Source organism: Carassius auratus, chromosome 29, assembly GCF_003368295.1.
Source record: "Carassius auratus strain Wakin chromosome 29, ASM336829v1, whole genome shotgun sequence".
In the NCBI taxonomy this organism is placed as follows: Eukaryota; Metazoa; Chordata; class Actinopteri; order Cypriniformes; family Cyprinidae; genus Carassius; species Carassius auratus.
The window spans coordinates 11574347-11599496 of NC_039271.1; the positions used below are offsets into that span (position 1 = coordinate 11574347).

General features: G+C 36.9%; 1 protein-coding gene across 2 annotated transcripts in view; it reads left to right on the top strand.

Moving 5' to 3' along the window:
- LOC113048076 (PHD finger protein 21B-like) overlaps positions 1-24497 on the top strand; it is a 40509-nt gene extending 16012 nt beyond the window's left edge. For both annotated transcript variants that reach the window (XM_026209580.1, XM_026209581.1), the window contains exons 2-13: positions 8056-8277; positions 14572-14664; positions 15333-15677; positions 15841-15966; positions 17498-17549; positions 17785-17861; positions 17948-18002; positions 18288-18310; positions 19061-19219; positions 20551-20617; positions 20692-20795; positions 20931-24497. In XM_026209580.1, coding sequence (XP_026065365.1) covers positions 8056-8277; positions 14572-14664; positions 15333-15677; positions 15841-15966; positions 17498-17549; positions 17785-17861; positions 17948-18002; positions 18288-18310; positions 19061-19219; positions 20551-20617; positions 20692-20795; positions 20931-21188 — 1581 coding nt within the window. In that variant the 3' untranslated portion in view covers positions 21189-24497. The remainder of the gene's footprint in view (positions 1-8055; positions 8278-14571; positions 14665-15332; positions 15678-15840; positions 15967-17497; positions 17550-17784; positions 17862-17947; positions 18003-18287; positions 18311-19060; positions 19220-20550; positions 20618-20691; positions 20796-20930) is intronic.
- Positions 24498-25150: the final 653 nt, after the last annotated feature.

Below are 25150 nucleotides of genomic sequence, written 5' to 3' on the forward strand. Positions count from 1 at the left end.
GATGTGACGTTCAGAACTTCAGCCTGACAGATAAAATCTCACAAGCACATATAAACGCTCATTTTCATGTGTATAATATATTCTTCTAATTGTTTTGTGCCGTTTCGCTGCAGGGTTTTAATGTGAAAGGCTGTGAATTCTCTATTTAGACTTGTTCAGAGAAATACATCGCGAGCTCGCGGACATTTGGCTGCCGCGAATATATCATGTTATTACTTTAAACAGTTCAGAAACATCTGAATTCAGCTATTGGTGTGTTCTAACGTGTGGATTGCGTGCAATCGCCGATATAATTTAATTATAAAAGGTCTTAAATAAGAATAAATTCGCTCGTTGTGAGCTCCGTGGAGACAGCCTGAGCTGAGCAGCCGTGATTCTTCTCTCGTCTTTCTGACTTCTCTCTGCCCAGACATCAAGTATTCATAAGCTGTATCACGCTGTCAAATTATATTTCATTTTGCCCACATAAACAGTTAAAAAACACCTGAATTCTGCTCTTGTTGTGTTCTAATGGGTGGATTAGTGCAATTCGCTGTGATATTATTTTTGGAAGCGCTTAAAAAATGCTGATGACGCGCTCATTTCTCTCTCGTCTTTCTCGCTGTTCTTTGGCCAGAGACATAATTTATAAATGAGATCTGACCCGGTAATAATAACATATGTTGGTTTAGCTTGTCAGTGTGAATGAAATGTGTAGCCTATTATTATTTGTCCGATCTCGCCCCGAAACGCGGCTGTCATGTGGACTTCAAGTGTTCAGAGAAATACATCGAGCTCGCGGACATTTGGCTGCCGCGAATATATCATGTTATTACTTTAAACAGTTCAGAAACATCTGAATTTAGCTCTTGGTATGTTCTAACGTGTGGATTGCGTGCAATCGCCGTTTTAAAAGGTCTTAAATAAGAATGAATTCGCTCGTTGTGAGCTCCCTGGAGACAGCATGAGATGAGCAGCCGTGATTCTTCTCTCGACTGCTCTCTGCCCAGAAATCAATTATTAATGAGCCCTAACCCCTGTAATAATCAGATATGTTGGTTTAGCTTGTCAGTTTGAGGGAAATTGTATTATTTACTTGGTATTTTTAACCGGTTTAAAAGTGAAACAAAACCCGACTCCTCCCTTTAATCTCGGTTATTGCAACTAGGGGCGCAATTTTTCTCAGACAATGTAAGTCTATGGGTAATGTATTTTGACATTTAAAAATTAATAAAAAAAAAAACTTTAAGTCTGATCAGTCTGAAAAGATATAGCAACCAGCACCGCTCTATCCCGCAGGTGTCTGCCGAGTTTGGGGCTTGTGGCTTTAAAGCCCTAGGAGGAGTAGCGTTTAGAATTTCTGTCAGAAAAATAATAATAAGAAAAAGAAGAAGTTTAAATAGCATAACAGTATGTTGGCTTGTTGCCAAGCCAACATAATTATGTGAACTGCTAAAGAGACTGTTCAGATTCTGCTGTGGAGCAATGTTTAAAGACGATAGTATCATTTATACAAGTTAGTTCAGATCAATAACCGTGTGAAGTTAGTCGATCAGCTATAGGCAGTTCTACAGTAGGCAGCGATGTTGTTATGGTTAAAGTTGTATATGCTCCTATAATGTTTTGTGTAAATGAAATGTCACAAACTTTCATAAATGTCACTAAACTTTGTTGAATGTATTTTGTTTAAAGCGCTATATAAATAAAGGTGACTTGACTTGACTTGACTTGAAGTCAAGAAATGCGCACGTTGTTTTTTCAGTGGATGTGCACGAGAAAGATCTACTTCCAAGTGGAAGACATTTTGTGAGTCTTATGTAAATACGTTTATTCTAGGGATGCACGCTATAAAATGTTTGCCGATATCGGAATATACCGATAATTTGGCCGATAGCCGATGCCAATACAGATACCGATATATTTCCTTTTGTTTGAAACAACACCAAGTTTCTCCTGTCTAGAAATCATAAACCATTTGTTTTACATTTTGAGCAGAAACTTATTTGCTAGAAGTAATAAACATTATTAATGTTCCTTTTTTAATGAGTGTATTTTTTTTCAGACAGATGCTGTTGGAATTTTACATTTTATTAGTAGATTTAACATTATCAGACATTATAACAATAATAATATTTAAGGTATAAAAACCTTCTTGTATTTGTTTTCATAATCCATTTCAAAAATAAATCTGCATATATTAAATGATTTCATTTACAAGTGTTTTTTTGTATTTATGTAAGCTATAGCTTATGACCTTTGAATCAAAACAGACTTGTGAATTTATGACTACAGTTGTGGCCTAATGGTAAGAGAGTCGAACTTGTAACCCAAATGTCGGAGGTTCGGATCTAGGACACCATATCTGGCTACACGTCGTGTCACTTTAACATTTAGGCAAAGGTTTGCTTCAAGTATGACCACACTGTTGATGTGATCCTATCGCTAGTACACCCTGAGCTATTAGTCGTATTTACAAGGCATATCAGAATAATTTTTTTTTACGATGTTTGCATTTTAAGCCTTTATCACCTGATTCTGATAATATCATGCATACCTAATTTATTATTTTTATAAAATGTGAAATGGTTTATGATGAAGAATGAAACCTATTTAGCCTGTTTTTTCTTGACTGTTAAAATTATCTCAAAGGCTCCTGAATGTGAATTATTAAATTCAAATTATTTGTTGTTATGTGGATCGATCCAGAAATGTTTTGGAAAGAATCGTAATGTTGAACCATTTTTCCCCTCACAATAGCAAACAACAGTAAAAGACAGATTTCCTGGGAGAGAAACCTAATCAAGATTTCATGCACGATTCCACTGGAAATAAATGTTAGCAAACATCGACGAAACGTCAAGCGTGTGGCACATTTTCATCTGGAAAATGACACTGGAAATGATGCAAGCTGTTTGTTATCCAGCCAACAGAGGAGTCAAACTGAACTGAACTCAGGCCGTCTTGCTCCACCACACACAATAAAAGAAACAAGATGTAGTTTCACTCGTCACATTCACACGCGGACGCCTGCGATAGCTCAGTAAAGATTGATTTCTTGAACAGTCATAGAGGCTACAGGAGCTCACATTTGGCATTTCATTTGTGTGCGTGTAATGAAATAGTTATGCTTTCTGAGATGAAGTGCTGTGTTGAATCTCACAGGCAGAACGCAGAAGCATAGGCAGCTGTCTGAATATTGAACGGCAGCTTTATTAAAGCGAGAAAATGATCCGTTTCTGAATATAGTGCAATGCTCAAGCTCCCTTTCATTGTGCAGAAAAAACGAACGAGAGCTGTGCTTTAATCAGACGTGATGAAATAAATATGTTTTTGGTATTCAAGATAAATGAGATGGAGGCATTTAAAAGACTTTGACTTGTATTTGTGTATTGAACATGTTCTTGTATTCTGTTAAAGGCATAGCTCACACAAAAAGGAATATTCTGTATTTTTGTGTATTATTACAGTGCCCATTTCCATTTTAAATGTCTCATTTGGAAGATTCACTTTAGTTGTAGTTGTATTTCCTGTCTAAGTGGGCGGTTCTTGGTTGGAACAAGCTTTAGTGTGGACCAGATTGAATGCGGTAGTCATGGCTATGACGAAGCTGCAAACAGTCTTGAAGTCCCTGAGCAAAAATAATCTTAAAGCTCTTACTGATAGGTTTATGTCTTCTGATGTGTTGACTGATGTGCACATAGTCGTATCATCACAGAGAGTGGAGGGTTGGCTCATGGCCTGTTGTTTGGCAGGAGGGTAGCGGTGTTGAGGCCAAATCACACAGCATGAGGCAGACCCGGATTATCCCATTCTCTAGTGATGGGAGGAGGTGCTCAGGTCATTTGGATGTAACCTACTCTACATCTTCTACAGCTCTCCAGCTCTATAAATCTTCTGCAAAGGATGTTTGATGCCAAATTAAGCCCCTTTCCCTTTTGGATTCATCAAAAATATCTGAATTTGTGTTCTGAAGATGAACGGAGGTCCTCCATGTTTGGGACGTAATTAATGACAGAATTTAAATAAAAGTGTCTCCCTAAAGGTGTCTTATATCTGAGAGCATTTCTATTCCATTCTGTTTATAAGGAATAATGAAACTGGAAGCTCAGTGTTGACATGAGACATGTGGCTGATTTGTTTAGCCTGAGGCAAGAGAAGTCAGAGCGCTTCATTATAGCGCTGTAAAAGTCTTTAATGTGTGTATATATGTCAGATCGTCAACCAACACCTGTCAACTCACTGTTGCTGAGTATGCTGGAAGATTACCCTTGTATATGAAACGTCATATACATGTAATGTGTGTGTATATAAGTTACATATATATTAGGGCTGGTAATTTAACACGGTGAAAATATTAACGCATTTAACGCACTTGCCCTGCCCCAGACCTTATGCGGTTGACTGATGATGAATATGAGGCAGGGCAACAACTCACTGCATAATGGAGCCTAGAGAACATAGTTAGAATGTCCCTGATGATGAACTGCCTTTAACTATCATTTTGCATTATTGACACACTGTTTTCCTAATGAATGTATTTCAGTTGCTTTGACGCAATGTATTTTGTTTAAAGCGCTATATAAATAAAGGTGACTTGACTTGACTTATACAACAGTTCCGTAAGAAGTTAATATTGTGTTATTTTACACAATTTTGCATACGAAAATATAAAGACAAAGCAGAACTTTTAGTCTCTGAGCAAAATAAACTGTATTTTCCGGACTATAAGGCGCACTTTTTTTCATAGTTTGGCTGGTCCTAGTATTGTGAATGTTAAAGGTTAACTGATGAAGTCTTATTGTAAGTGGTACCTAGTGGTCTTTATAGTTTTTTGCACTTTAACCTTTGTAAAACTTGATATATTTTTCTTTATTACTTTATTGTATTTAAATGTTCAGTTATTTTTGTTGTAAGAAAAAACATTATGAAATCTGTTATACTGTATTATGACCTCTTTTTTTAAACTTAATTTCAATACCGTATTCAATACCGTAATCGTATACCATGATAAAAGCATAAGCAATTAATCTCAACATGAAAATTTGACACACATTTCGCATAATCAGAGCGTTAACGTCTGTACTTACTAAAACATCATGCATGTAGAGCTACTTTTACTGTGCAATTCGTATTACACTCCAAAAAAAAAGGGAATGAGAGACTGAGAAGTGGATCCTGATGTGTTTCTACCACATTAGCATGTTTGTTCGATGTGCAGAATTGAGGGGATTTTGTAAAACAAATCAAAAATTGTGTTTCTGTGGAGATCTTTTATCCCCTCTATACTCCACCCTCTCCCTTTAACCTCCTCTTAAGACCTCATTCCTTAGAAACATGGTCGTCAGTGTGCCATAGGAATGGCTGGACTTACCATTGGGCTCGAGTGGGCTGCAACCCAGGGCCCCGACTTTGCCCATTTATGTTTGTTTGACTGCACACGTGAGCAGTGTTGCCAAGTCCGCGGTTTCCCTGCAGAATCGGTCTACTTTAACACTGTTTCTGTGGGTTGTTTTTCATGTCCGCGGGTTTAAGCGACCAAAAGAACATGATATTTAGCCCCTAAAATGCAATTTTTAGCATGGGACCCCCTCAAAACCCAATTGGGTTAGTTTAGGCTAGTTTTGAGTAGCAATTAGGTGGGTTTTGTTGTGTAAACCTGGCAACCCTGCACAGAAGATCTAAACGGGCCAGCCGAGGCTACTACAGTTTACAACTACCACCTTTGAGGCCACAATCAAACAGCATAAACTGGTATTTATGATTATTTCACACAGAAGAAGGACTCTGAATCGCATCTGCACTGATTAGTTTGTTATCACATGGCTACTTCAGCTCCATTAAGACTTTAGCCCCAAAGAGCGCACATTATGAAGATAATTACAAATTCTCAAATTTTAACACCTCATTTCTTTACAGAGCATGATTTTATTTTAATATATTAATGTTTTGAGTGCTCTCTCATATCTTACTGCCATTATACATAGTTGGTAAGACATGTAATTAAAATGATTTTAAATAAAAAAATATCTATTTCATGAGTTTTTCATTTTTATATCATAGCCTTGCCTATGATATAGGACTTAGCCTATCACACAAACAAGTCCTGTTTTTTTTCTTCCTTTTTTTCTGTTTTTTTTTTTTTTTATATATATATCTGCAAGATTGCAAATGTATAGTAAACAACAACTTAGAGAATTCCATTTTGCTATGTTAGAAAGAAGTGTAGGTATAGGGGCCAAACATAACCTCAAGCCCAGGCCCCCCCGCCCTTACTAAGTCCTGCCCTGGCCATAGGTAACCGTGAGCAAGTTTGGTCTTTCCTTCAGTTTTGCAGCTTTGACCGTGATCTGAATAAAATTCTTGATAACGTATATTGCGCAGTCAGAGCAATGCAAACGCATCACACTGCAGAGGCAATGCAATTCTTCAGTCATAAACTGAATTTACATTATGAATATGTGTGTCAGTCAGGGTTTACTGGCTGTAGGTGCTCACATGTGAAAACATATTGAAAAAGCTCCTTTACAGATAGACGGCCTTTGAATATGAAAGACCTGTCTCTCCCTTTCTCTTGCTCCCTTCCCCCTCACAGTTCTCAGAAAACCATAAAAGCAGTTCAGAAATGAGAACAGAAATGGAATATGAAATATTCAGAGCGCTTATAGTGTGAATTGTGCAGGGTAAGAGGGGTTCTGTGTGTAGAACAATGATGACACTTCCTCATGCACCGTCAGACTCTATAATCCACTCGGTCAAAACTGGACTTGTTTTCCAGTACAATATTTAATTATCCTTAAACAAATGTTTTTAAAATTACTGAAGTGGAATTATGTAATACACTAAGATTTGTTATCAGAAAAATAAATAGTTATTTATTAAAAATAAATATATTTATAAACTGTATACTTTTTAGAAGTATTAATACGTTTTATTACCGTATTTTTCGGACTATAAGTCGCACCTGAGTATAAGTCGCATCAGTCCAAAAATATGTCATGACGAGGAAAAAAACATATATAAGTCGCACCGGAGTATAAGTCGCATTTATTTAGAACCAAGCACCAAGAGAAAACATTACCGTCTACAGCCTCGAGAGGGCGCTCTGTGTCTTCAGTGTAGACTACAGGAACACAGAGCAGCATAGAGCGCCCTCTCGCGGCTGTAGACGGTAATGTTTTCTCTTGGTTCATTTCTCTCGGTTCATGTCAAATTAATTTTGATAAATAAGTCGCAACTGACTATAAGTCGCAGGACCAGCCAAACTATGAAAAAAAGTGCGACTTATAGTCCGGAAAATACGGTAATAGCTTTTAATTTTCACAAGCATTGACCGTAATCGATTTATGCTTTAAAGCAAGTTTAGTGTATTTGTTTTCTTAGAAATCCTAAAAACCCTTAAATCAAGATACATTTCATTGTGTAGAAATAATTCTGCATGAGATAATTAATACTTGATTTCAAAGAATATATCTTGAATTAACTTGAAAACAACACATATATGAATAAATTAGGTTTATACTGAATGGATAACACAAATTAAATGAGGTATTCTCTAAAACGAATCTTAATATCTAAATCTTTTATTAAAACGTAGGCTAAATTATCCTGTTTCAGGGTTGTTTGACTGAAAAAATGACTCAAATACTGATTAATAATTGTATTTGCAGTGTGCTTGGCTCTAAACAGCTCGCACATGAAAGTGAATGTTGTTCTACTTTCTGCGTTTAAAGACTGTTTGATCATGTGCTGTATTATTTCCCAAGGTAAATGAGAGGAAATGGAAGCAGACTTTGAACAACAAAGAAACACACTTGCGTTAAAGTGCACACTTAAATCCGAGTCCCTGAACTTGAGCTGATGCAAGAGCATGAACAAGAATCAATACACGGAAATTGGGCAGATACTTTGATTATGCATGACAATTAGCATGTGCGTACACAACTGACATGAATCGCGCTGGTTCAAAAAGAAAACTCGAGAGACGAATGGCCTGTTTGAATCCACTGCCGAGGTCTTAAGGTTATCAGTGTTTTCAGGGTTAGTGACCTGCTGCTGTTTGTGTGTTTTGTGCGACAGAAGCTCGCTGTCAGGAGTTGTCCTGTGGGGACGGCCGCCAAACCCCTCGCCCTCATCAAGCCGCCCAGCCAGAGCATCGCCATCTCTGTGGTGCCGGCGAAGACTCCTGTTTCCATGGTGACAGCACACATTAATGGACAAAAGGCGTTGAGTTCTGAGACGCTCCAGACGTCCCCCATCAACCTCCAAACACCCGCTGGACAGCACATCAGCCGCTCACAGGTACACTATACTAACATCAGCCAGCCACAAATACAGTACATTCATCCGAAGCGCTTCCAATCACAACCTCTACAGATATACTTCATCATTCTGAAATAGTTCAGACCTCAACCTCACGACATTCACACAGATTCATACATTATGTAATCACGTTGGAAAGGTCTTGCACGGTTAGCACTTTGTCTATAGTATAGAAAAACTGTTAAAAAACTCATTTTCTCCTCCAACTTCAAAGTCGTCCGACATAGTTGATTGACCTTTTTTGTAAAGGCTATCTTACTCTTTTTTTTTTTTTTTTTTGCAGGTTTGCGTTGTAAACACTGGTTCGGTTCTTTTGCCTACGTCACTTGTAACCTTTGGGTACATTTTCCCAAAATTGTGCAGCCCTAATTTGTAGACAGATGTTCGTTTTTCTGGTTAAAATTGAGATTGTGCTTGTAAATCAGTGACTGATAAGAAAGATTGGTATTGTTATTAGGTGAGCGTGATTTCGCCAAGTACAACAAGTACATCCTTGGTGATCCTGGAACAACATTCCAATCAACCAATCAGAGATGTAATTGAGAGATGTAACTTTTCAGGAAATATCTGTTTTAGGCTTACAATCAGGGATGGGTGCTTCTGCACTCTTGTTAATCAGCTATATACCTGTAACTATAAACCATTAGAAAGGTTTAAGGTTTTATCATAACATTTTATATTATTATGATAAAATATACAGCAACACTTTCTTAATTTTTGCCAGGAGGTCAGAAGTCCGTGCCTTTAATATGCAATGTCAGCCTCTTATACATCCACTGAGAAAAAAACTCCTGGGCTGCATTTCCCAAAAGCATCATAAGCCTAGCCTCAGACGTCACATCCAAAGACCATTGGCTAAACGTCTGATGCATGTGGGACATAAATCTGGAAGCACTTCAGGAGTGTCGAAGTCATCATCGGATTGGTTGAATTCTACAGGATTTACAGGAGAATTGTTCCACCTGGAAACAAAGATGTTGTGGCGCCAAACCCCCTCACGGAAGAAGAAATCTGTAGTGTTTACAACTGTGATGACTAGCGCTTTTCAGGATCAACTAAACGCTGGGTTTTCAGAAGTATGTGAAATATTTGAAGTTTGCCGCATAGAATCTTTAAAATACGTTGGAGAATTTTACACACCGGTTTGTTATTGTTGCAACATTTCCATGCCCCGATACATGACGCTGAACGAAACGAACTGTGATTGGTTGTTTGACTTGTCAGTCAAATGGCCTCCTGGGCGGGCCTTGGCCAAAGAAAGCTGCCATGAACTTACGATGCTTTTGAGAAACACAGCCCTGGACAGTTCTTAGAGACCTCTACTAAACTACTATACATCCCCACAGTGTAAATTTCATTAGAGAAAATTTTTTATTTCCCTATTTTTAACCAAAATAGGTTGGTGTGAGCATTATTGAGTGCTAAACACGTGTAATATTTCATTCATACTGGAAGCTGGAAGGTGCATTAGTGCAGAAATTCCAAAACTGCCTCCCAGAAGTAATATATCTCATGACGCTCCAGGAGATCCCTAATATGGATGCAGACATTGAGCTATTGCTGTAGCTCAATTAAAAATAATGAGGAAAACTTTGATTAAACATGAAGACAGTAAACACACAGCTGCGACAGTGCATGGTTATACATACATTTTATTCCAATTAATCATGCAATTTCCGTAAACAACATACTGTATTTTAAATTTTTAGTTCAAACTTGACCTAAAGGTATTGGCATATTGTTCTTCGCTCACTCACTCTTCCATTCACTCACTCACTTTTTCTTCGGACGTCTACAGACGTTTTTTATTTACTCAGATCATACAACACTGGACACACTCGAAGGACAGTATCGTGATACATTTGTACTTCTGTCACTTATTATCAGGCTATTTTGTTGAAATAGTCTAAATAATCTGTCCGCAAACTTCTGAAAACAACGCGTTTTCCAAATCTTGTACAGTCACCCGTAGGCTTGTTGTTTAGATCAAATCAAAAATATGCTCTGCTCTGGTTGTAGTGTCTCCTGGTGCTGGTCTTTTATAAATAATAGCACCTTCCCAACAAAAGAGACTCTTTATTCGCATGAGTAGTCGCCCCCTCCGCTGCTTCTTTCACTCTTCCGCCCCCTTCTCTCTCTCCCTTCCCCCTGCTGGAACGCTGGGATTGTTTTACTGCCTTTTATAGCTGTATTGTTTGGGAGAGTGAAGCTGTTTTCAGCTCTCCCAGCTGCCCGCCGATTCAAGCCCTGAAATACCCATTACACTGGAGCAGGAGAACCAATCACAGCCGTTTTGTTTTGTTGATGAATACAGGAGGGGGGAGACATCTCAGACCACCTGGCCAGTCATTTGGAGCCGGATAATAAGTTGATTGTTGTCCGGTGTGGATGCATATGCTAACTGCTTAATTTCAGCACACATGTACCATATGGAGTAGTTTTACCAAGAACAAAACAACAAGGATAAAACAGCAAATAGTTGTATTATGTGTTTTACTTTTTTCTACTATTATAATTTTTTTCAATCATGGGCACCTTTCAAGACACTCAAGGACACCTTACAATAATAAAGTACATATAATTTGTGCGTTAATGGGTTAAATGCAGAGCACGAATTCTGAGTAGGGGTCACCATACTTGTATGTCACGTCACTTTAAAAATGGAGTCCAGCGACACATCTTTAAGGAAGTTCGTTCTTCTGTCTGCTGATTTACAACCTCCCTCTGACCGTCCTTCTACAGATGTCTTTACTTTTAAGTAGCAGTCAGAAGTATATTTCTGCTGTTTTGCATTGATGTCAGTGCAGAACAAAAGAGACCTATTTTTTGAGCGGAAATTCTTTATGTTGGTTTCCAGGAATCAGTTGAATAGATTTAATTACCATTGTTGAAACAACTCAAGTCAAGTCACATTTAGTTATATAGCACTTCGTATGACACTCCAAGAGCGTTACAGTGTTAACCAGTGTGCTGAAAATGCAAGAGGACAACAGAAACCAGTCATTTTATCAGTTAAAGTCAGTTCATTGTTGATTCAGTGACGTCAACATCCAGCTCAGTTCTCTTCTAATAGTCTGCTAAGTTAAGTTAACAATGTTGTCAGACCCCAACTAAGCAAGCCAAAGGTGACAGTGGCAAGGAACCAAAACGCCATTGGTAACAGAAATGGAGAGAAAAGTGAATTTTTGTGTTTCACTGCACTGCTTTTCAGTTTCTTTTTTTTATGTAAGCATGTCTTGGATGGCAGTCTTTAACCATTTTGCCATATCTTGCTGTTTTCAGCTTCTCATGCATGAACGCTGTCTTTAAGACGCTGTGTCAAATTAAAAGTTCAAAACCATGCCTTCTTTTCCATTTATCAGTGTTAGTAAATGTTGTGTTATGATCTGCAGCTTTGACGCTTCTAGTGTAGACTGCCTCAGAAATGTTCCCCTCAGATGAATCTAGTGTAGGCTTACAGCGCTCCTTCAAACCACCTAAACAGAGTTGGGCTCTGTGCCGATGTTTATGCCCCGCTGTACTGTGCTACAAACAGCACAGTAGCACACGCCGGTCCAAAGAGCATCACTAATAACTCCCACACACCAGTGAAACAGCAAGTGTCAAGTGTTAATTGAATTGCACAGCGTCTACATATGCGGAGAGAAAAGCAGAGGGGAGTTCTAATGATACATTTTCACTGCTTTATTTCATTTCCAGAAGGTTATTACTGTCCTGGTTCAGCCGACGTGTAAAATAATATTTTTTTGTGGTACGACAATTTTCAAAATTGCAAAATAATAGATGTTAGTTTAATTTCATCTTCGTAAGATTGTTTGTTTGTCTGTCTCCATGGTTGAAGTCAGCTGTCCTTCCCAGCAAAGGGCTAATTTAAGTTTGTGCGGAAAAACATCATAATTCATGTATATGCTTGTGGTCCAACTTTATTGAGATAAACATCACTGAAGTTTTCCCTCTCCAGCTGTAGAACAGTCATCTGTAAGCGACATTTCCTTGTAGGCCAAACGGCTGAAGATAGTGGCTTTATTAAATAGAGTATTTTAACTGCTCATAGCGCCTCCTTGTGGAGTCTGCTGGTACTGAACCACTAGTAAGATGCGATAAAACAAGTCATTGTTTTTATTTATTGTTCCTGTGGCACAGCGTTAAAGCATTACGTTAACAGTGCAAAAGGTTGTGGGTTCGATTCCCAGGGAACACATGTTAGGTTAACAATGTATAGCCTGAATGCACTGTAAGTCACTTTTGATAAAAGCGTCTGCTAAATATATTCATTTTAATTTAATATTATAAGAACAATTTTGGTTACCTACAGGTTTTTTTTTTGTTATTTCATTTTATATTCCTCGTAGAATATTGTCATAGAACGTATTGGTATTTTTGTACTGGAAAAAGAAAAAAATTGTATTTATGGCAATATAACAATTAATAACAATATCTAGTGTCATTTTTTTACCACAGCATTTTACTAAAAAATGCCTCGGGAAGACTTGCATGAACATTTTTAGATTGATTGATGAATTGTAGAATCAGAATTTGAAGTTAATAATACCGTTTGATCTCATAACAAGGCTTATTATACAAAATAAACTTATAAATGAAATAAAATTAAAAGATTTGAAGTTATTTTACTGGAAAACAGGTAAAAAATTAATAAACTCATTAAACATTATTTAGTTTTCTGCACATTAGGATATATATAGGTCTCATACAGTAATATAGAAATGTCAGATTTGACTGTTAGTGAATACAGCTAAAAACTTGTTTCATTCCAAACCTGAAATACTTTGTTTTGGGGGGTTTTTTTACCACTAAAATAGACCACTGCATTTTAAATGTTCGGGTAAACCGTTAAAAATGGTACCTTCAGTTTATATTTACAAATCATAACGGGGCTCCAGGCCAGAATAAGCTTTATAGCTTCTGACTGATCACAAACTCCTGCTGGAGATGTTTCAGCCTGTTCCTCTGTGTGAAAAGTCTGTGCAAACCCAAATTTCTGTCCTACACTGGTCTAATCGGGCCTCTGAATCCTCAAACGGTCCGTGACATTCCCGGAAAGAGCAGAATTGTTAGCGTTCACCTGACATTTCCATCTTATGGCAGCTGCATGGGCTGATGGGTAATTCACTGCAGGCCTACTGCTTAATTCAGTACTTTCACAAAATACAAGCTGAATGCCGCAGCTCAAGGTTACTGCCGTCTCTCTGTCTGCTGGGATTCAGCAATTACTAAAATCACAGCCCTGACGGAGCAAGACGTTTCATCCGGACCGTTGTCATGGGAACAGGCCGCGGGCTGCCCCCCCCCCCCTCCTCACGTCGGTTCGCTCCTGCATAATAGACAGAGATGAGTGACTGAGAGGGATTTTAAAGCAGCACATCTCAAACTCTCGTCTTGATTTCTTCTGGTTATATAACCCCCCTGTGACAGTTGGACATAAAGTACAAAATTGGTGCTCACAGTGGCCATGGACGACATTAGAGCGTCTACAGCAAACTAAAGCTTAGGAAACAAATGTAGTTTAATACTTAGTGTATATATAATACTATTATATATGTCTGATTGACAGTAACAATGTGACTAATGTAGTACGTCTGCACATAAACAACATAGAACACACTTTTAATTGTTTAAATTAAAAGCTATTTAAAACTTTAAATAGTTGCAAAATCAGAGCGTATTCAAAAAAGTACCTACTTAGAGAATATGCGGTTTCAACCTTTTTTATTATTATTGTTTTAACTGAAACCGTAGACGTCAGCGTCAGATCCAAACTAGAAACTTTTATGCTAGTTACTTCAGTGATTATTTGAATGCTTGTTTCATAAAAAGAGAAAATATGGAACGGTTTAGCATTTTTAATGCAGTTTCATATGTAGATGTTAGGGTTAGGGTTAGGGTTAGGGTTAGTAGAGGGTTAATAAAACTTGTACAGATTAGTATAAAGAAATCACTGTACAGATTGGTCTTTCAACCCACTGATCCGCTGATTTATTCTGATCAATACATGAGTTAAACTACCTCACTAAAACACTTACTGACTCAGAATGAGCCATGAAATGAGTCAATCCCAAGAGAATGTGTGTGGACCAGTTTTGGTTTCAGTTTCCTGAGAAGCACAGTTAAGAGGAACCACTTCATGGAAATGAATCTGGCTCTTCTGTCCTGTTCGGCTGGTTTGCTTGAACAGAAGATGAAGTAACTGCATTGTGTCCTCCTAACATCTGAAATGATCCCTGTCTCATCATGTGTTTGGTTTCTGTCTGACAGATGTTGGGAGCCCTCACTGCGATCCCGATAAAGGTGCCTCACATCAGCTCTCTGCAGCGGCTGGCAGGACACTCAGCCAGTGTGCTACCTCAGGTGATACACAGCATTAAATAACATTCAACCCTTTAGTCATGAAAACGTATTATTTACAAATCATTTCCATAGCAGACACTTTTAAAACACGTCAAAGACACGGCAAGTGTCAAGTGCAGATAATAAAACGGGAGCAGCTGAAAATTGCGAATAATAGAGATTCATAACTGCCTCATTTTTTTATTTTATTTGTTTTTGTTCCTACTTTATTCTTTCATTTAAGAGAGTTTCTTGTTTTTGTAATTAATAATTGATTCATGAATTAATTGAATTAAACTGAGTAAGTCGATTGGTTGACTTACGTAGTATCCTTTTCATCAACAAAGATTTCTGAATAATATTGCATATTTACATATATGCAAGTGTATGTCTAAAAAATCTTTCAGGGGCTAAAATACACATTATTGGGGTCGCTTCAACCCTCAGCGCAGATGTGAGGCAAGGGAGGGGAGGACTTAGAATCTTTTAAAACGCATTTTGCGTTGTTTTACCATTTACACAATTATTTAAAGTATAAAACATTGTTATTATCAATACACCGTGTGGTTTTTAATCATAATTTTATGGGCTGGACGACCCTCAGATGGATGTATACCTATGATTTCAAGCCAAAGCCAAGAGCCATCTGCTGCTTTGGGGACTAAACTTTGTGGTCTGTGTCTGTTTAGGTCAGGCCAAAGACTCTTATTCCAGACAGCCTTCCCCACAGCCCATGCCGAGAGCAGCAGTCCGGTCAAACGCTGGCCGTGCTGCAGAGCATGGCTGTGGTCAGCCCAAAGAGCCAAGGCGCATCTTTGCCAACTGCCAACAGCACCTTCAGTCACGAGAGACTCTCCAACGGGCAGGAAGAGAGTTCCTCCTTGCCCTTGTCTGCGCCAAACACATCCACAGCATCTGCAAGTCAAGGGGTGGCTTACGCCATCATCTCAGCGGCCTCGCCAGTAGCCCATGGAGTGTCAGGAGTAACCGAGGCCATTAAGGTGCAACCACTGATTTTCAGCCCTGACAGCAAGGTTAGAAGACCTTTCATCACCTACTTAACAATTAAACATGCTGCGCAGCATGCCAAATTAGTTTTGAACTTGCATGATGCTGTTAGTGTCACGCTGTGGCAAATGCTAATAAGATACACCGTATTTGTTCAGTTAATTTAAGATTTTTAATGTGTGTAACCAGGTAATAATCATTCAGCCCCAGATTCCCAGCAACTCCAAGAGTTCTCCGACCTCACAAACTAACAGTCCTGTGAAGGAGCCAAGCCCTGACCCCTCGACCCCAGCTAAAAAGGAGGAGGAACCAGAGGTACACTCACAAGCAGTTTCAACTGTTAGAAAAAAAAATTGTATCACAATTAATTGTTGATATGACGAGTGCACTTAGACATGAACAGACCATCTGATCGGCATGGCAGTTGCTGTGCTGTAATACTTGTAATATTGAGTCCAATTAGTTTATTAGTCTAAGCCGAGTCACAATATTCCTGAAAATATAGTCTTGAACTCAGACTATATTATATATATATATATATATATATATATATATATATATATATAAATATATATATATATATATATATATATATATATATATATATATATATATATATATATATATATATATATATATATATGACAAGGGCCTGAACGAGAGAATGTGTTGCATGCTTTGTTAGGAGGGGTCTGATTTTCCTGATGTTGTGTAGTGCAAACCTACATGATCTTGCTGTTTTTGAAATGTGATCTTCAAGGATCAGCCTAAGATTGCTGTCCGAACTCGATGGGATTATCGTTGACGAGTTTGGTTGAATGGTAAACTGGTGGTATACTGCAGGTGTTGCTCTTTCATCCATGCCGATATGTCCATCAGGCAGTCTGAGATCCAAGCAGGTACTGTGGAATCATCTGGTTGAAATGAGAGGTAGAGCTGTGTGTCATCCGCATAACAATGATAGGTAAAAAACATGCACATGAATGATGGGTCCCAGTGATATGGTAAATATAGAGAAGAAGAGGGGTCCAAGAACTGATCCTTGAGGAACCCCAGAGACCAGTTGATATGATTTGGATACCTCTCGTCCCCAAGCAACCGTGAAGTACCTACCTGTGAGGTAAGACTCCAATCAGTGGAGTGCAGTTCTGGTAATGCCTAGCGATGAGAAGGTGGACAGAACAATTTGATGATTAACAGTGTCAAATGCAGCTTATAGATATAGGAGAAAGAGAACTGAAGGTTCGAACTCCGTAGAGCTTTACTGACTGATAGCAAAGTGGTTTCTAAAATGGCCACTTTTAAATCCAGATTGGTCATTGTCCAGCTGGTTGTTTTGTGAGAGGAGGGAAGACACTAGCTTGAAAACAATGCTTTGAAAGGAAGGAGAGACACAGGCCTGTAGCTGTCATTAAGTGAGGTGTCTAGTGTAGGTTTTTTTTAAAGTAGTAGGGTTTCCTGAGACTGCTGATGGATGTGGTTTTGTTTGTGAAGTAATTAGCAAAATCGTAAAAAGGTGGTGGGAGGTGGTAGAGGGGGTCAAAGGAGAGTATTGAAGGTTTTTAAGAGTTTGCTCTGTTGATCTTGTTATGGAAGAGGCTAGTTTTAGCAGTGTGAACTTTGGTGGAAAATAAACTTAGCAGTGACTGATAAAGTACCTGCTGAGATCAGCTGAATCTTTTGATCTGCGCCATTTTCTCTCCGCTGCCCTGAATTCAGCCCAAATAACTGTTGCTGGTGCTTGGATGTTGTCAAGTGAATTTAATTCTGAAGAGAAAAAATTTAATTCACATCAAAGGTAGTTCAATGTTTTATATATTAACTTTATTAACCTTCTGTCCTACAGAAAATTGCCTTCATGGTCGCACTAGGCCTGGTCACCACAGAACACTTGGAAGGTGAGTTACATTTAGTGGCAGAGAAATAGTTTCATACATGGGTGGCCAAGGCTTATTTAGGAGGTCCATAGACCATGACAGAAAATCATTGTGTATAACTCCAACCTAGCATAAAAAAGCATGAATAAATCCTGCAGTTTGCTGATTACCCCACAAACAAAAACTAAGTAAAGGACTCAGTTTGAGATGTTGGGGTTTAAAGATCCATCACAGATGGTGTTTTCATTTCTGTCAGAGATCCAGAGTAAACGGCAGGAGAGAAAAAGGCGAAGCACAGCTAACCCTGCGTACAGCGGACTGTTTGAACCAGAGGTCTGTCTGCCCAGTCATAATTTCTTTAAATTATGTTCGTTTTATGGCTTTGTTCATTTGTAAACATCTTGTATCTTGCTTTTCAGCGCAAACGACTTGCCTCCAATTACCTGAACAGTGCGATGTTTCTGTCGGCGAGAGGTAAAATAGATTTCTACTTCTTTTCAAAATAATGGGGTTGAGCTTAAAAGTAATGCATGGAATAAACAGAAATGTGTTTGAAAAGGATAAATTAGTCACACATTCATCATAAATACACATGTCTTAATAGTTCTTTAACCAGTGACATGAAAGGTTGACTAATGAAGCTAAATGCTAACTGCTTTAACCTGCTGCATTTCGCCAACATTGCTGTTTAACTCTAATAAGTCAGTTTTGTCAGTGTGACGGCTACTAACCTACTGTCTGCTTTCACTCACACGCTAGACTCTGAGGAGCTCTGCTGGAAGGTACATCTTTACTCTATCATCGCTCTCTGTTTGTCAGTCTCTTGTGACAATGATGTAGAAAGATCTTCAGATATTGTTCTGACATGTTTTAAATATACAAAAATGAACAAAATATATCACAGAAAAACGTGAATTCAGGCGTCATTTAATTAACCACTTCTGTTCAGTTGACAGATGACTTTCTGTTGTGGAACATACCCACACAAAATACACTGTTATGGTACTTTCTCATTTGACTTACACTTACAATACTCACTTCTCAGGGTAAAGTACTTTAAAAATGAAGTAAAATTGAAATACTATTTAAGGAAATTACAATTGAAATACGTTACAGCTTCAACCAAATGTATACACAAGTAATTTTTTTTTATTAAGTATTCGGTAAAACCACTTTAGTTAGTAAAAGACATTCAATTTATTGAAATGGAAATATCATTTAAAAAAATTCATCGTAAACAAAAATACTGATCAACTACCATGATCATTATAATAAAATAAAAAATCAACTAAACCAGTAGCACTATCATAAAGCACACAGAGTTTCATGTGACCAACCTGATGCATTGCAGTGAAAATACTAATGTGATGTGTTCTAAAATTATGCACTCCTTAATCACAAAAGAGGCAATGAATATTTAAAATGTTAAGATTTTTTTTTTTTTTTTTTGTGAAAGGGCTAATTGTTATATCTTTAAGTAATATTAAAAGTGTATATAAACAATTCCTGACAGTTGTGTGTGTGTGACATAGGAGGAGCGGCAGCATGATGATCACTGTGCAGTGTGTAAACAGGAAGGAGATCTTCAGCCGTGCCACACTTGTACCCGCGCCTATCACCCTGACTGCCTGCATCCACTTCTCAAAACTGCCACCAGGGGCATATGGATGTGCCCCAAGTGCCAGAAGAAAGTATGTTCCTCTTTGCTCTGAACACACACATTATAAAACCCCCAACAGCACAAGGATGTCTGCAGGACATTTATTTGATGTTTTTCATTTCATCTGGACAATGTAATATTCTGCATGGATACAACCTAAATGTTTGTCTCATGCAGTTATTAAAGGAATAAATTTATCTTGTTTTAGGAATAATTTGATATTTTTACTAGAAAATTATATATATATATATATATATATATATATATATATATATATATATATATATATATATATATATATATATATATATATATATATATAGCTGTCCTCTTATGTCATAATTATAACATAAATAAATTCAACATTTTTGATGAAAGTGCCCAAGTCATACTGAAAATTATCTTTTGTCACAAATACATAATTAAGGGGGTAAGCGGAATAATTTAGGGGAATAATTATATTCTTTACTGTAAACAGTTAGCTATTTTAGAAGAAAAAATATAAAAATGTCTACAGTTAAAAGCTTTAATTTGGTAAGCATTATTAAATTTAGTCGCCTTATCCCTGATAGCATGCCTACATCTTAGAGACGACTATTTAATGCGTGAGTTTACATATTTTTTTCAATATGTCTTTAGAACGTTTCCTGTTAGGCGTCAAATAGACATTTAGAAAATGTCTGTAAGATGTTTTTGATTTAGAACGCATGTAAAACTATCCATGACCATATAAAATAAAATTGGTAAAACTTTACAATAAGGTTAATTAGTTAACTACTTTAGTTAAAATGAACTAAGCATAAACCATACTTCTAACAACATTTATACATCTTAATGTTAATTTCAGCATTTACTTATGCTTTATTAAAATCTAAAGTTGTGCTTTGTTAACATTTGTTAATGCACGGTTAATTAACATGAACTAACATTGATAAAGATGAATAAATACGGTAATAAATGTATTGTTCATTTTTTGTTAATATTAGTTAATACATTAACCCTATTGTAAAGCGTTTCCATCAAATTACACTGTATTTTAAAAGACAATATAATGTTTTTAAAAATACCTTTTTATTTATAAGCATTGTTTTTTTTTTTTGTTTTTTTTTACAATAATGTTCTACAAGTTTTCGCTTTTTACGTTGAACAATATAATTATTACGGTGTTGTTTAGAAAGTTTGAAGTGTTGTTTTTCTTCGTGAATTATTCATTCGTACGCTAGAGAGAATACATTTTACTCACACAAGTGATGCAAAACTAAACCCTGAACAAAAATGAAAGTGTGCATTTCTCTAGGTTTTGTTTGTGCAAAGAAGACAAACTGAATCCGGTCATTCTCTGTTCTGCTTCTTTTTTGGAAGGTTTTGAACAAAGAGAACCTGTCTTGGCCCCAGAACTTCATCCAGTCGTATGTTACACATAAAACAGGTGAGCTGTCAAACATCTGAATGCACTAGCACTCACGAGTGATGATGACGATGATGATGTGTGTGTTTGTGCAGTGAGAGAGGAGGAACGCAGGAAGCTAATGAGGAGAAACACTGAGCTGAAACTAGAGTGTGAACATCTGAGTGAAGAGGACAAGAACCTCTACGATGCTCTCACTGTAAGAAAATGGGCCAAAATAGTTGAAATATTGACTAAAAAATCAATTGATTTAAAAAAGAGTGTTTAAAAACATTTCTCTGTCAGACATATTTAGTAAAATCTAAGTAAATCATTTGAAACCTGTGTTCAACAGAAATGCGTTGAGCAGAAGGAGCATCTTTTGGGTCAGAAACGGGAGACTCAGACGTCCCTTGAGCGTCTCAAGACTCTGATCCGACTCATCCAGCGTGACCAGATGATCCAAGTAACTATGACGGCCACCACCACCACCGGAGCGTCGCTGCTCTCGCTGCCGTGGATCAAAGCCTCGGGCACCAGCTCCACGGCGCCAACAGCTGGCTCCTCCGCAGTACTGCACAAAACCACACTTCAGCCGCACGGCAACAACTGACTCCCAAACCCACACAAACACACAGAACAACTCTCGCTACAAGACCACCGAACGTCTTTGTAAAGAGACACGGACGCTGATATCTAACCAACGTGCATTTTCTTCTGGTAACGTCTTACCATAAAACAGTGGACAAGATTATGAGCGTCACTCAATTCATACGTTTTTTCTAAAGCCAACACACAGTGCTCACAAGATTTTTTTTTTATTCCCCGTTTTTTTATGTATTATTTTTCTCGGCCTTAATGTATTTATGACTATATTACGATGCAGTCGCAAGTATATGAAATAAGTATTCTACATAGTTAGAAACATTTCTTTTTATGCTTTGCGGGGTTTTTTTTTTACTGGGGTTTGGTGTGTTTGCGTATCGGGGGGAATAATCGTTTCGCGTTTAGTTATCGAGAAGGTTAGCGTAGTTATAGCTGAAGACAAGCGACATATGAAACGAAGAGCACTGTACATTGATATATCGAATAAACATTTGTTTGATTTATTTTTTTTGATGAACAATGTTTGCCATAATAATTCAGGTTAAAGTGAGACAGGGAAATGTTTTCATTTTGTTCATTTTGTGTGTACTTGTGAGCATACAAACTTAAAGAAACAACAACATGAGATAATTTTTCAGTATTAATAGAGATAAAAGAACAAAGTATTTACGATAACAACAGAATTTAGCCTTTTTAGTGAAGAGTTTAGTATTTTCATGCCGATGCCTGTTAATGATTTTCAAAGTATTGGAGTGAGGGATTTTTGTACATATATGATTCTTCTTTTATTTCGGCTCTCCCAACAACACAAACAAAAAGGCCATTTGAGTTCTTTGAGTGCCTGATCCCGGAATCCAAAAACTTGTTTTGTCTCCCCTGTATTTAAAATATGCCAAAAACCCTTGAGTGTTTTTGTACCGTTAACTGTATAATGTCTTCATCTCATCTCGCTTTCTCTGAAGTGTTTCATGTTTTCATTTTCGTATTTCACGTCACTCCAGGATTATAACATGTTGCATTATTATTATTATTATTAATTTATTATTTTTTTTAGATGTTAGAAGTGAACACTGCCTGATGAATAAAAGTAAAGAATTCATATCTAAAACACTCAGTGGCGAAAAATATGGGATAATGTGAATGGTACTTATTTGGAGGGAAAGTTGAGCATGTACATTTGAGTGGATTGTCTTCCTGTGTGGTTCGAAAAACAAAAAGAAGTAAATAAGAAATAACAAGTCATACACGGTTAACGACAGCACTATCAATCTCAACAAAGAATATTTCATAAAAAAAAAAAAACATTTTTAGTTTTGATTTAGTGTTACATAATAAATACCATTATTATACATGTGTATCTTTAAGGGCTAACAGAATTGTATTTAACCATATTTGGAGTACAATTAGTTTTTTTCTTTCTCCAGTTTAAAATATATATCTACTGAAATTAAAAATTGTCTTTTGTGTGACATTTTCTATGAAGTCTGTATATGTTATGTAATATTATGTGGTAACATTATACTGTGTCTACATCGGACGCGAGCGGAATGACGCGACGCGACAAAATACAAGTCAAGTCGCCTTTATTTATATAGCGCTTTAAACAAAATACATTGCGTCAAAGCAACTGAACAACATTCATTAGGAAAACAGTGTGTCAATAATGCAAAATGATAGTTAAAGGCAGCTCATCATTGAATTCAGTGATGTCATCTTTGTTCAGTTTAAATAGTGTCTGTACATTTATTTGCAATCAAGTCAATGATATCGCTTTAGATGAAGTGACCCCAACTAAGCAAGCCAGAGGCGACAACCGAATCTGTATGTGGATGTGGCACGGCGCGACAAATTCCCGACAGTAAACTGCTGCTGCGTTCTATTTATAATGTGCTGACACAAATCTCTAATGATTTTCAACGGACGCTTTGTCACGTCTAGTGTAGAGAGACTTTAGCTGTCGCGTCAGGTGTAGACACATTACAGTCAGGTTGTGTATGCTAGCATATGCTATTGCATTAACTATTAAAAACTAAAACTATAAAGCATTTATTCTTATAATACCTTTGTTATTTATGTAATTTATAAATATTGAATTGTTAGCTCATGTTAGTTCTCTATCCAGAATTAAACATATTTGTAGTTTCAAATTTTTTTCTCCTATTTTTATTTTGTTGCTATTACAGATTAGAAATTAAAACGAACCAAGATTGATTCATGTAAAAAAGTATTATTGTCAAATTATTTTATAACAGATAAAAAGTTATAAATAATATACAAAATATTTCAGTACTTATTAATGGTCAGTACAATACATTCAACGAGATCAACGCTGTTGTTGTTTTGTGTCCGATATTTAAAAGGTATAACCATAAGTATTTATTGTATATATTATGAAGCATTTTCTATACAGACATCATAAAAAGTGTTTTTTCATCTGACACAATCTCTTTCAGTTTCTGTATTATCATATTCAGAATGTAACTGGACTGCATATCATCTGTTGTAACAGTCGCTCCTATAAAGTTCAGACTGCATTGAGATCAGTAGAAGAAAAAAACAAAAAAAAGTGAACACCCCTAATTTACTTAACACTTGTTTTTAGAAAAGAATTTCTGGGAATGAAATGATTTTTATTTTAAAGTAATTAGTCTTGTTCTACAGATGTTTACTTGTTTTTTGTTGGACGACAAGATGATACTGATTGAGAAAATAACATATGGCAGGGCAGAGGGATGTGACGTTAATATTAGCCCTTTCCATGAATATTCAAGATATTTTTATTAATATTTCTTCATGTAATATCTGTATTTATTTTGTATTTAATTTATTGATTTGTTATTAAACTGTACCTGTGCTCTGTTCTTCATATCACTTCCATCTGCATTGCTGCACTTCCCTGATGGTGTTCACCCGCTGTCGCCCATGTTCCAGATATCCTCTCCGGGAGAAACTGTGCAGTGCTTATACAGATCTATTTTACTACACTCAACACTACGTTGAACAAAAATCTAATTATATTCTTTTATCAATGAACAAATGAAGGGAAGACAAAACATTTTTTATTGTTTGCTAATTATGCATTTTGACTTAGCTTGCGATGTGTGACGTGTCCTTTTGCAGTGGAGAAGGAAGCCAAGCGAAGCAGTTAAGACAACCCAGAGGTGTTTAGCTAGATGTCTTTGGACTGTGTTTTTCTTCGTCATTCTGAAGGGGACTGTCCAGTGGATAGTACATATAGAAGAGTGTTTGTCTTACATATGCCAATGTAGTTTTTACATCATCTTATGATCTATTAAAGTTGAGTGATGGAAGTTCATCAATTGTAAGACTTGTCTCCCTTTTTGTGCTTCTTGAGAATTCTGGGAATATGATACTATGTTAATTGTGTGGTTAGGGTTATAACAGTCGAGTCCTATTAATGTTAGTGATTTGAACAAATCATGTGTTTTACTGTGGTTAGATGTGAGGCTACTTTATGTGCATAGTTATAGACAATGGCGTAACAATCACTAATCGCATGCCAACACACTAAAAAACTAATCTCATGGCAATTCATAAGTATTTAATGTTTTATGCTGTCTGCTTACGCTCCAATGACAGTTAAGTTTAAGTTGGCGCTAAAAAGCTTGATTTTATATGATCCACATCACATCACATAACATAGTTACATTTTCCTGTGCGATTAGATTGAAGAAAACACTCTGAAAATCCTTCTGTGTGGTAATGCCATGGCAGCCACCCGCAACACTATAGTATCATACTAAAAACTCCTATAAAAATTGTTGGTAACCACTTTGCAATACTCTAGCAGTTACCCACTGTACCCTAGAAATTGCATTTCAATGTGCAAAAAAACATAGACAGGAAACGCAAAAAAAAAGTGCTAAGAAACTACATAAAAATCTCTTCTGCAACTATCTAGAACACCCTACCATCTGCATAGAAACATATTAAAAACTACTAAGAAAA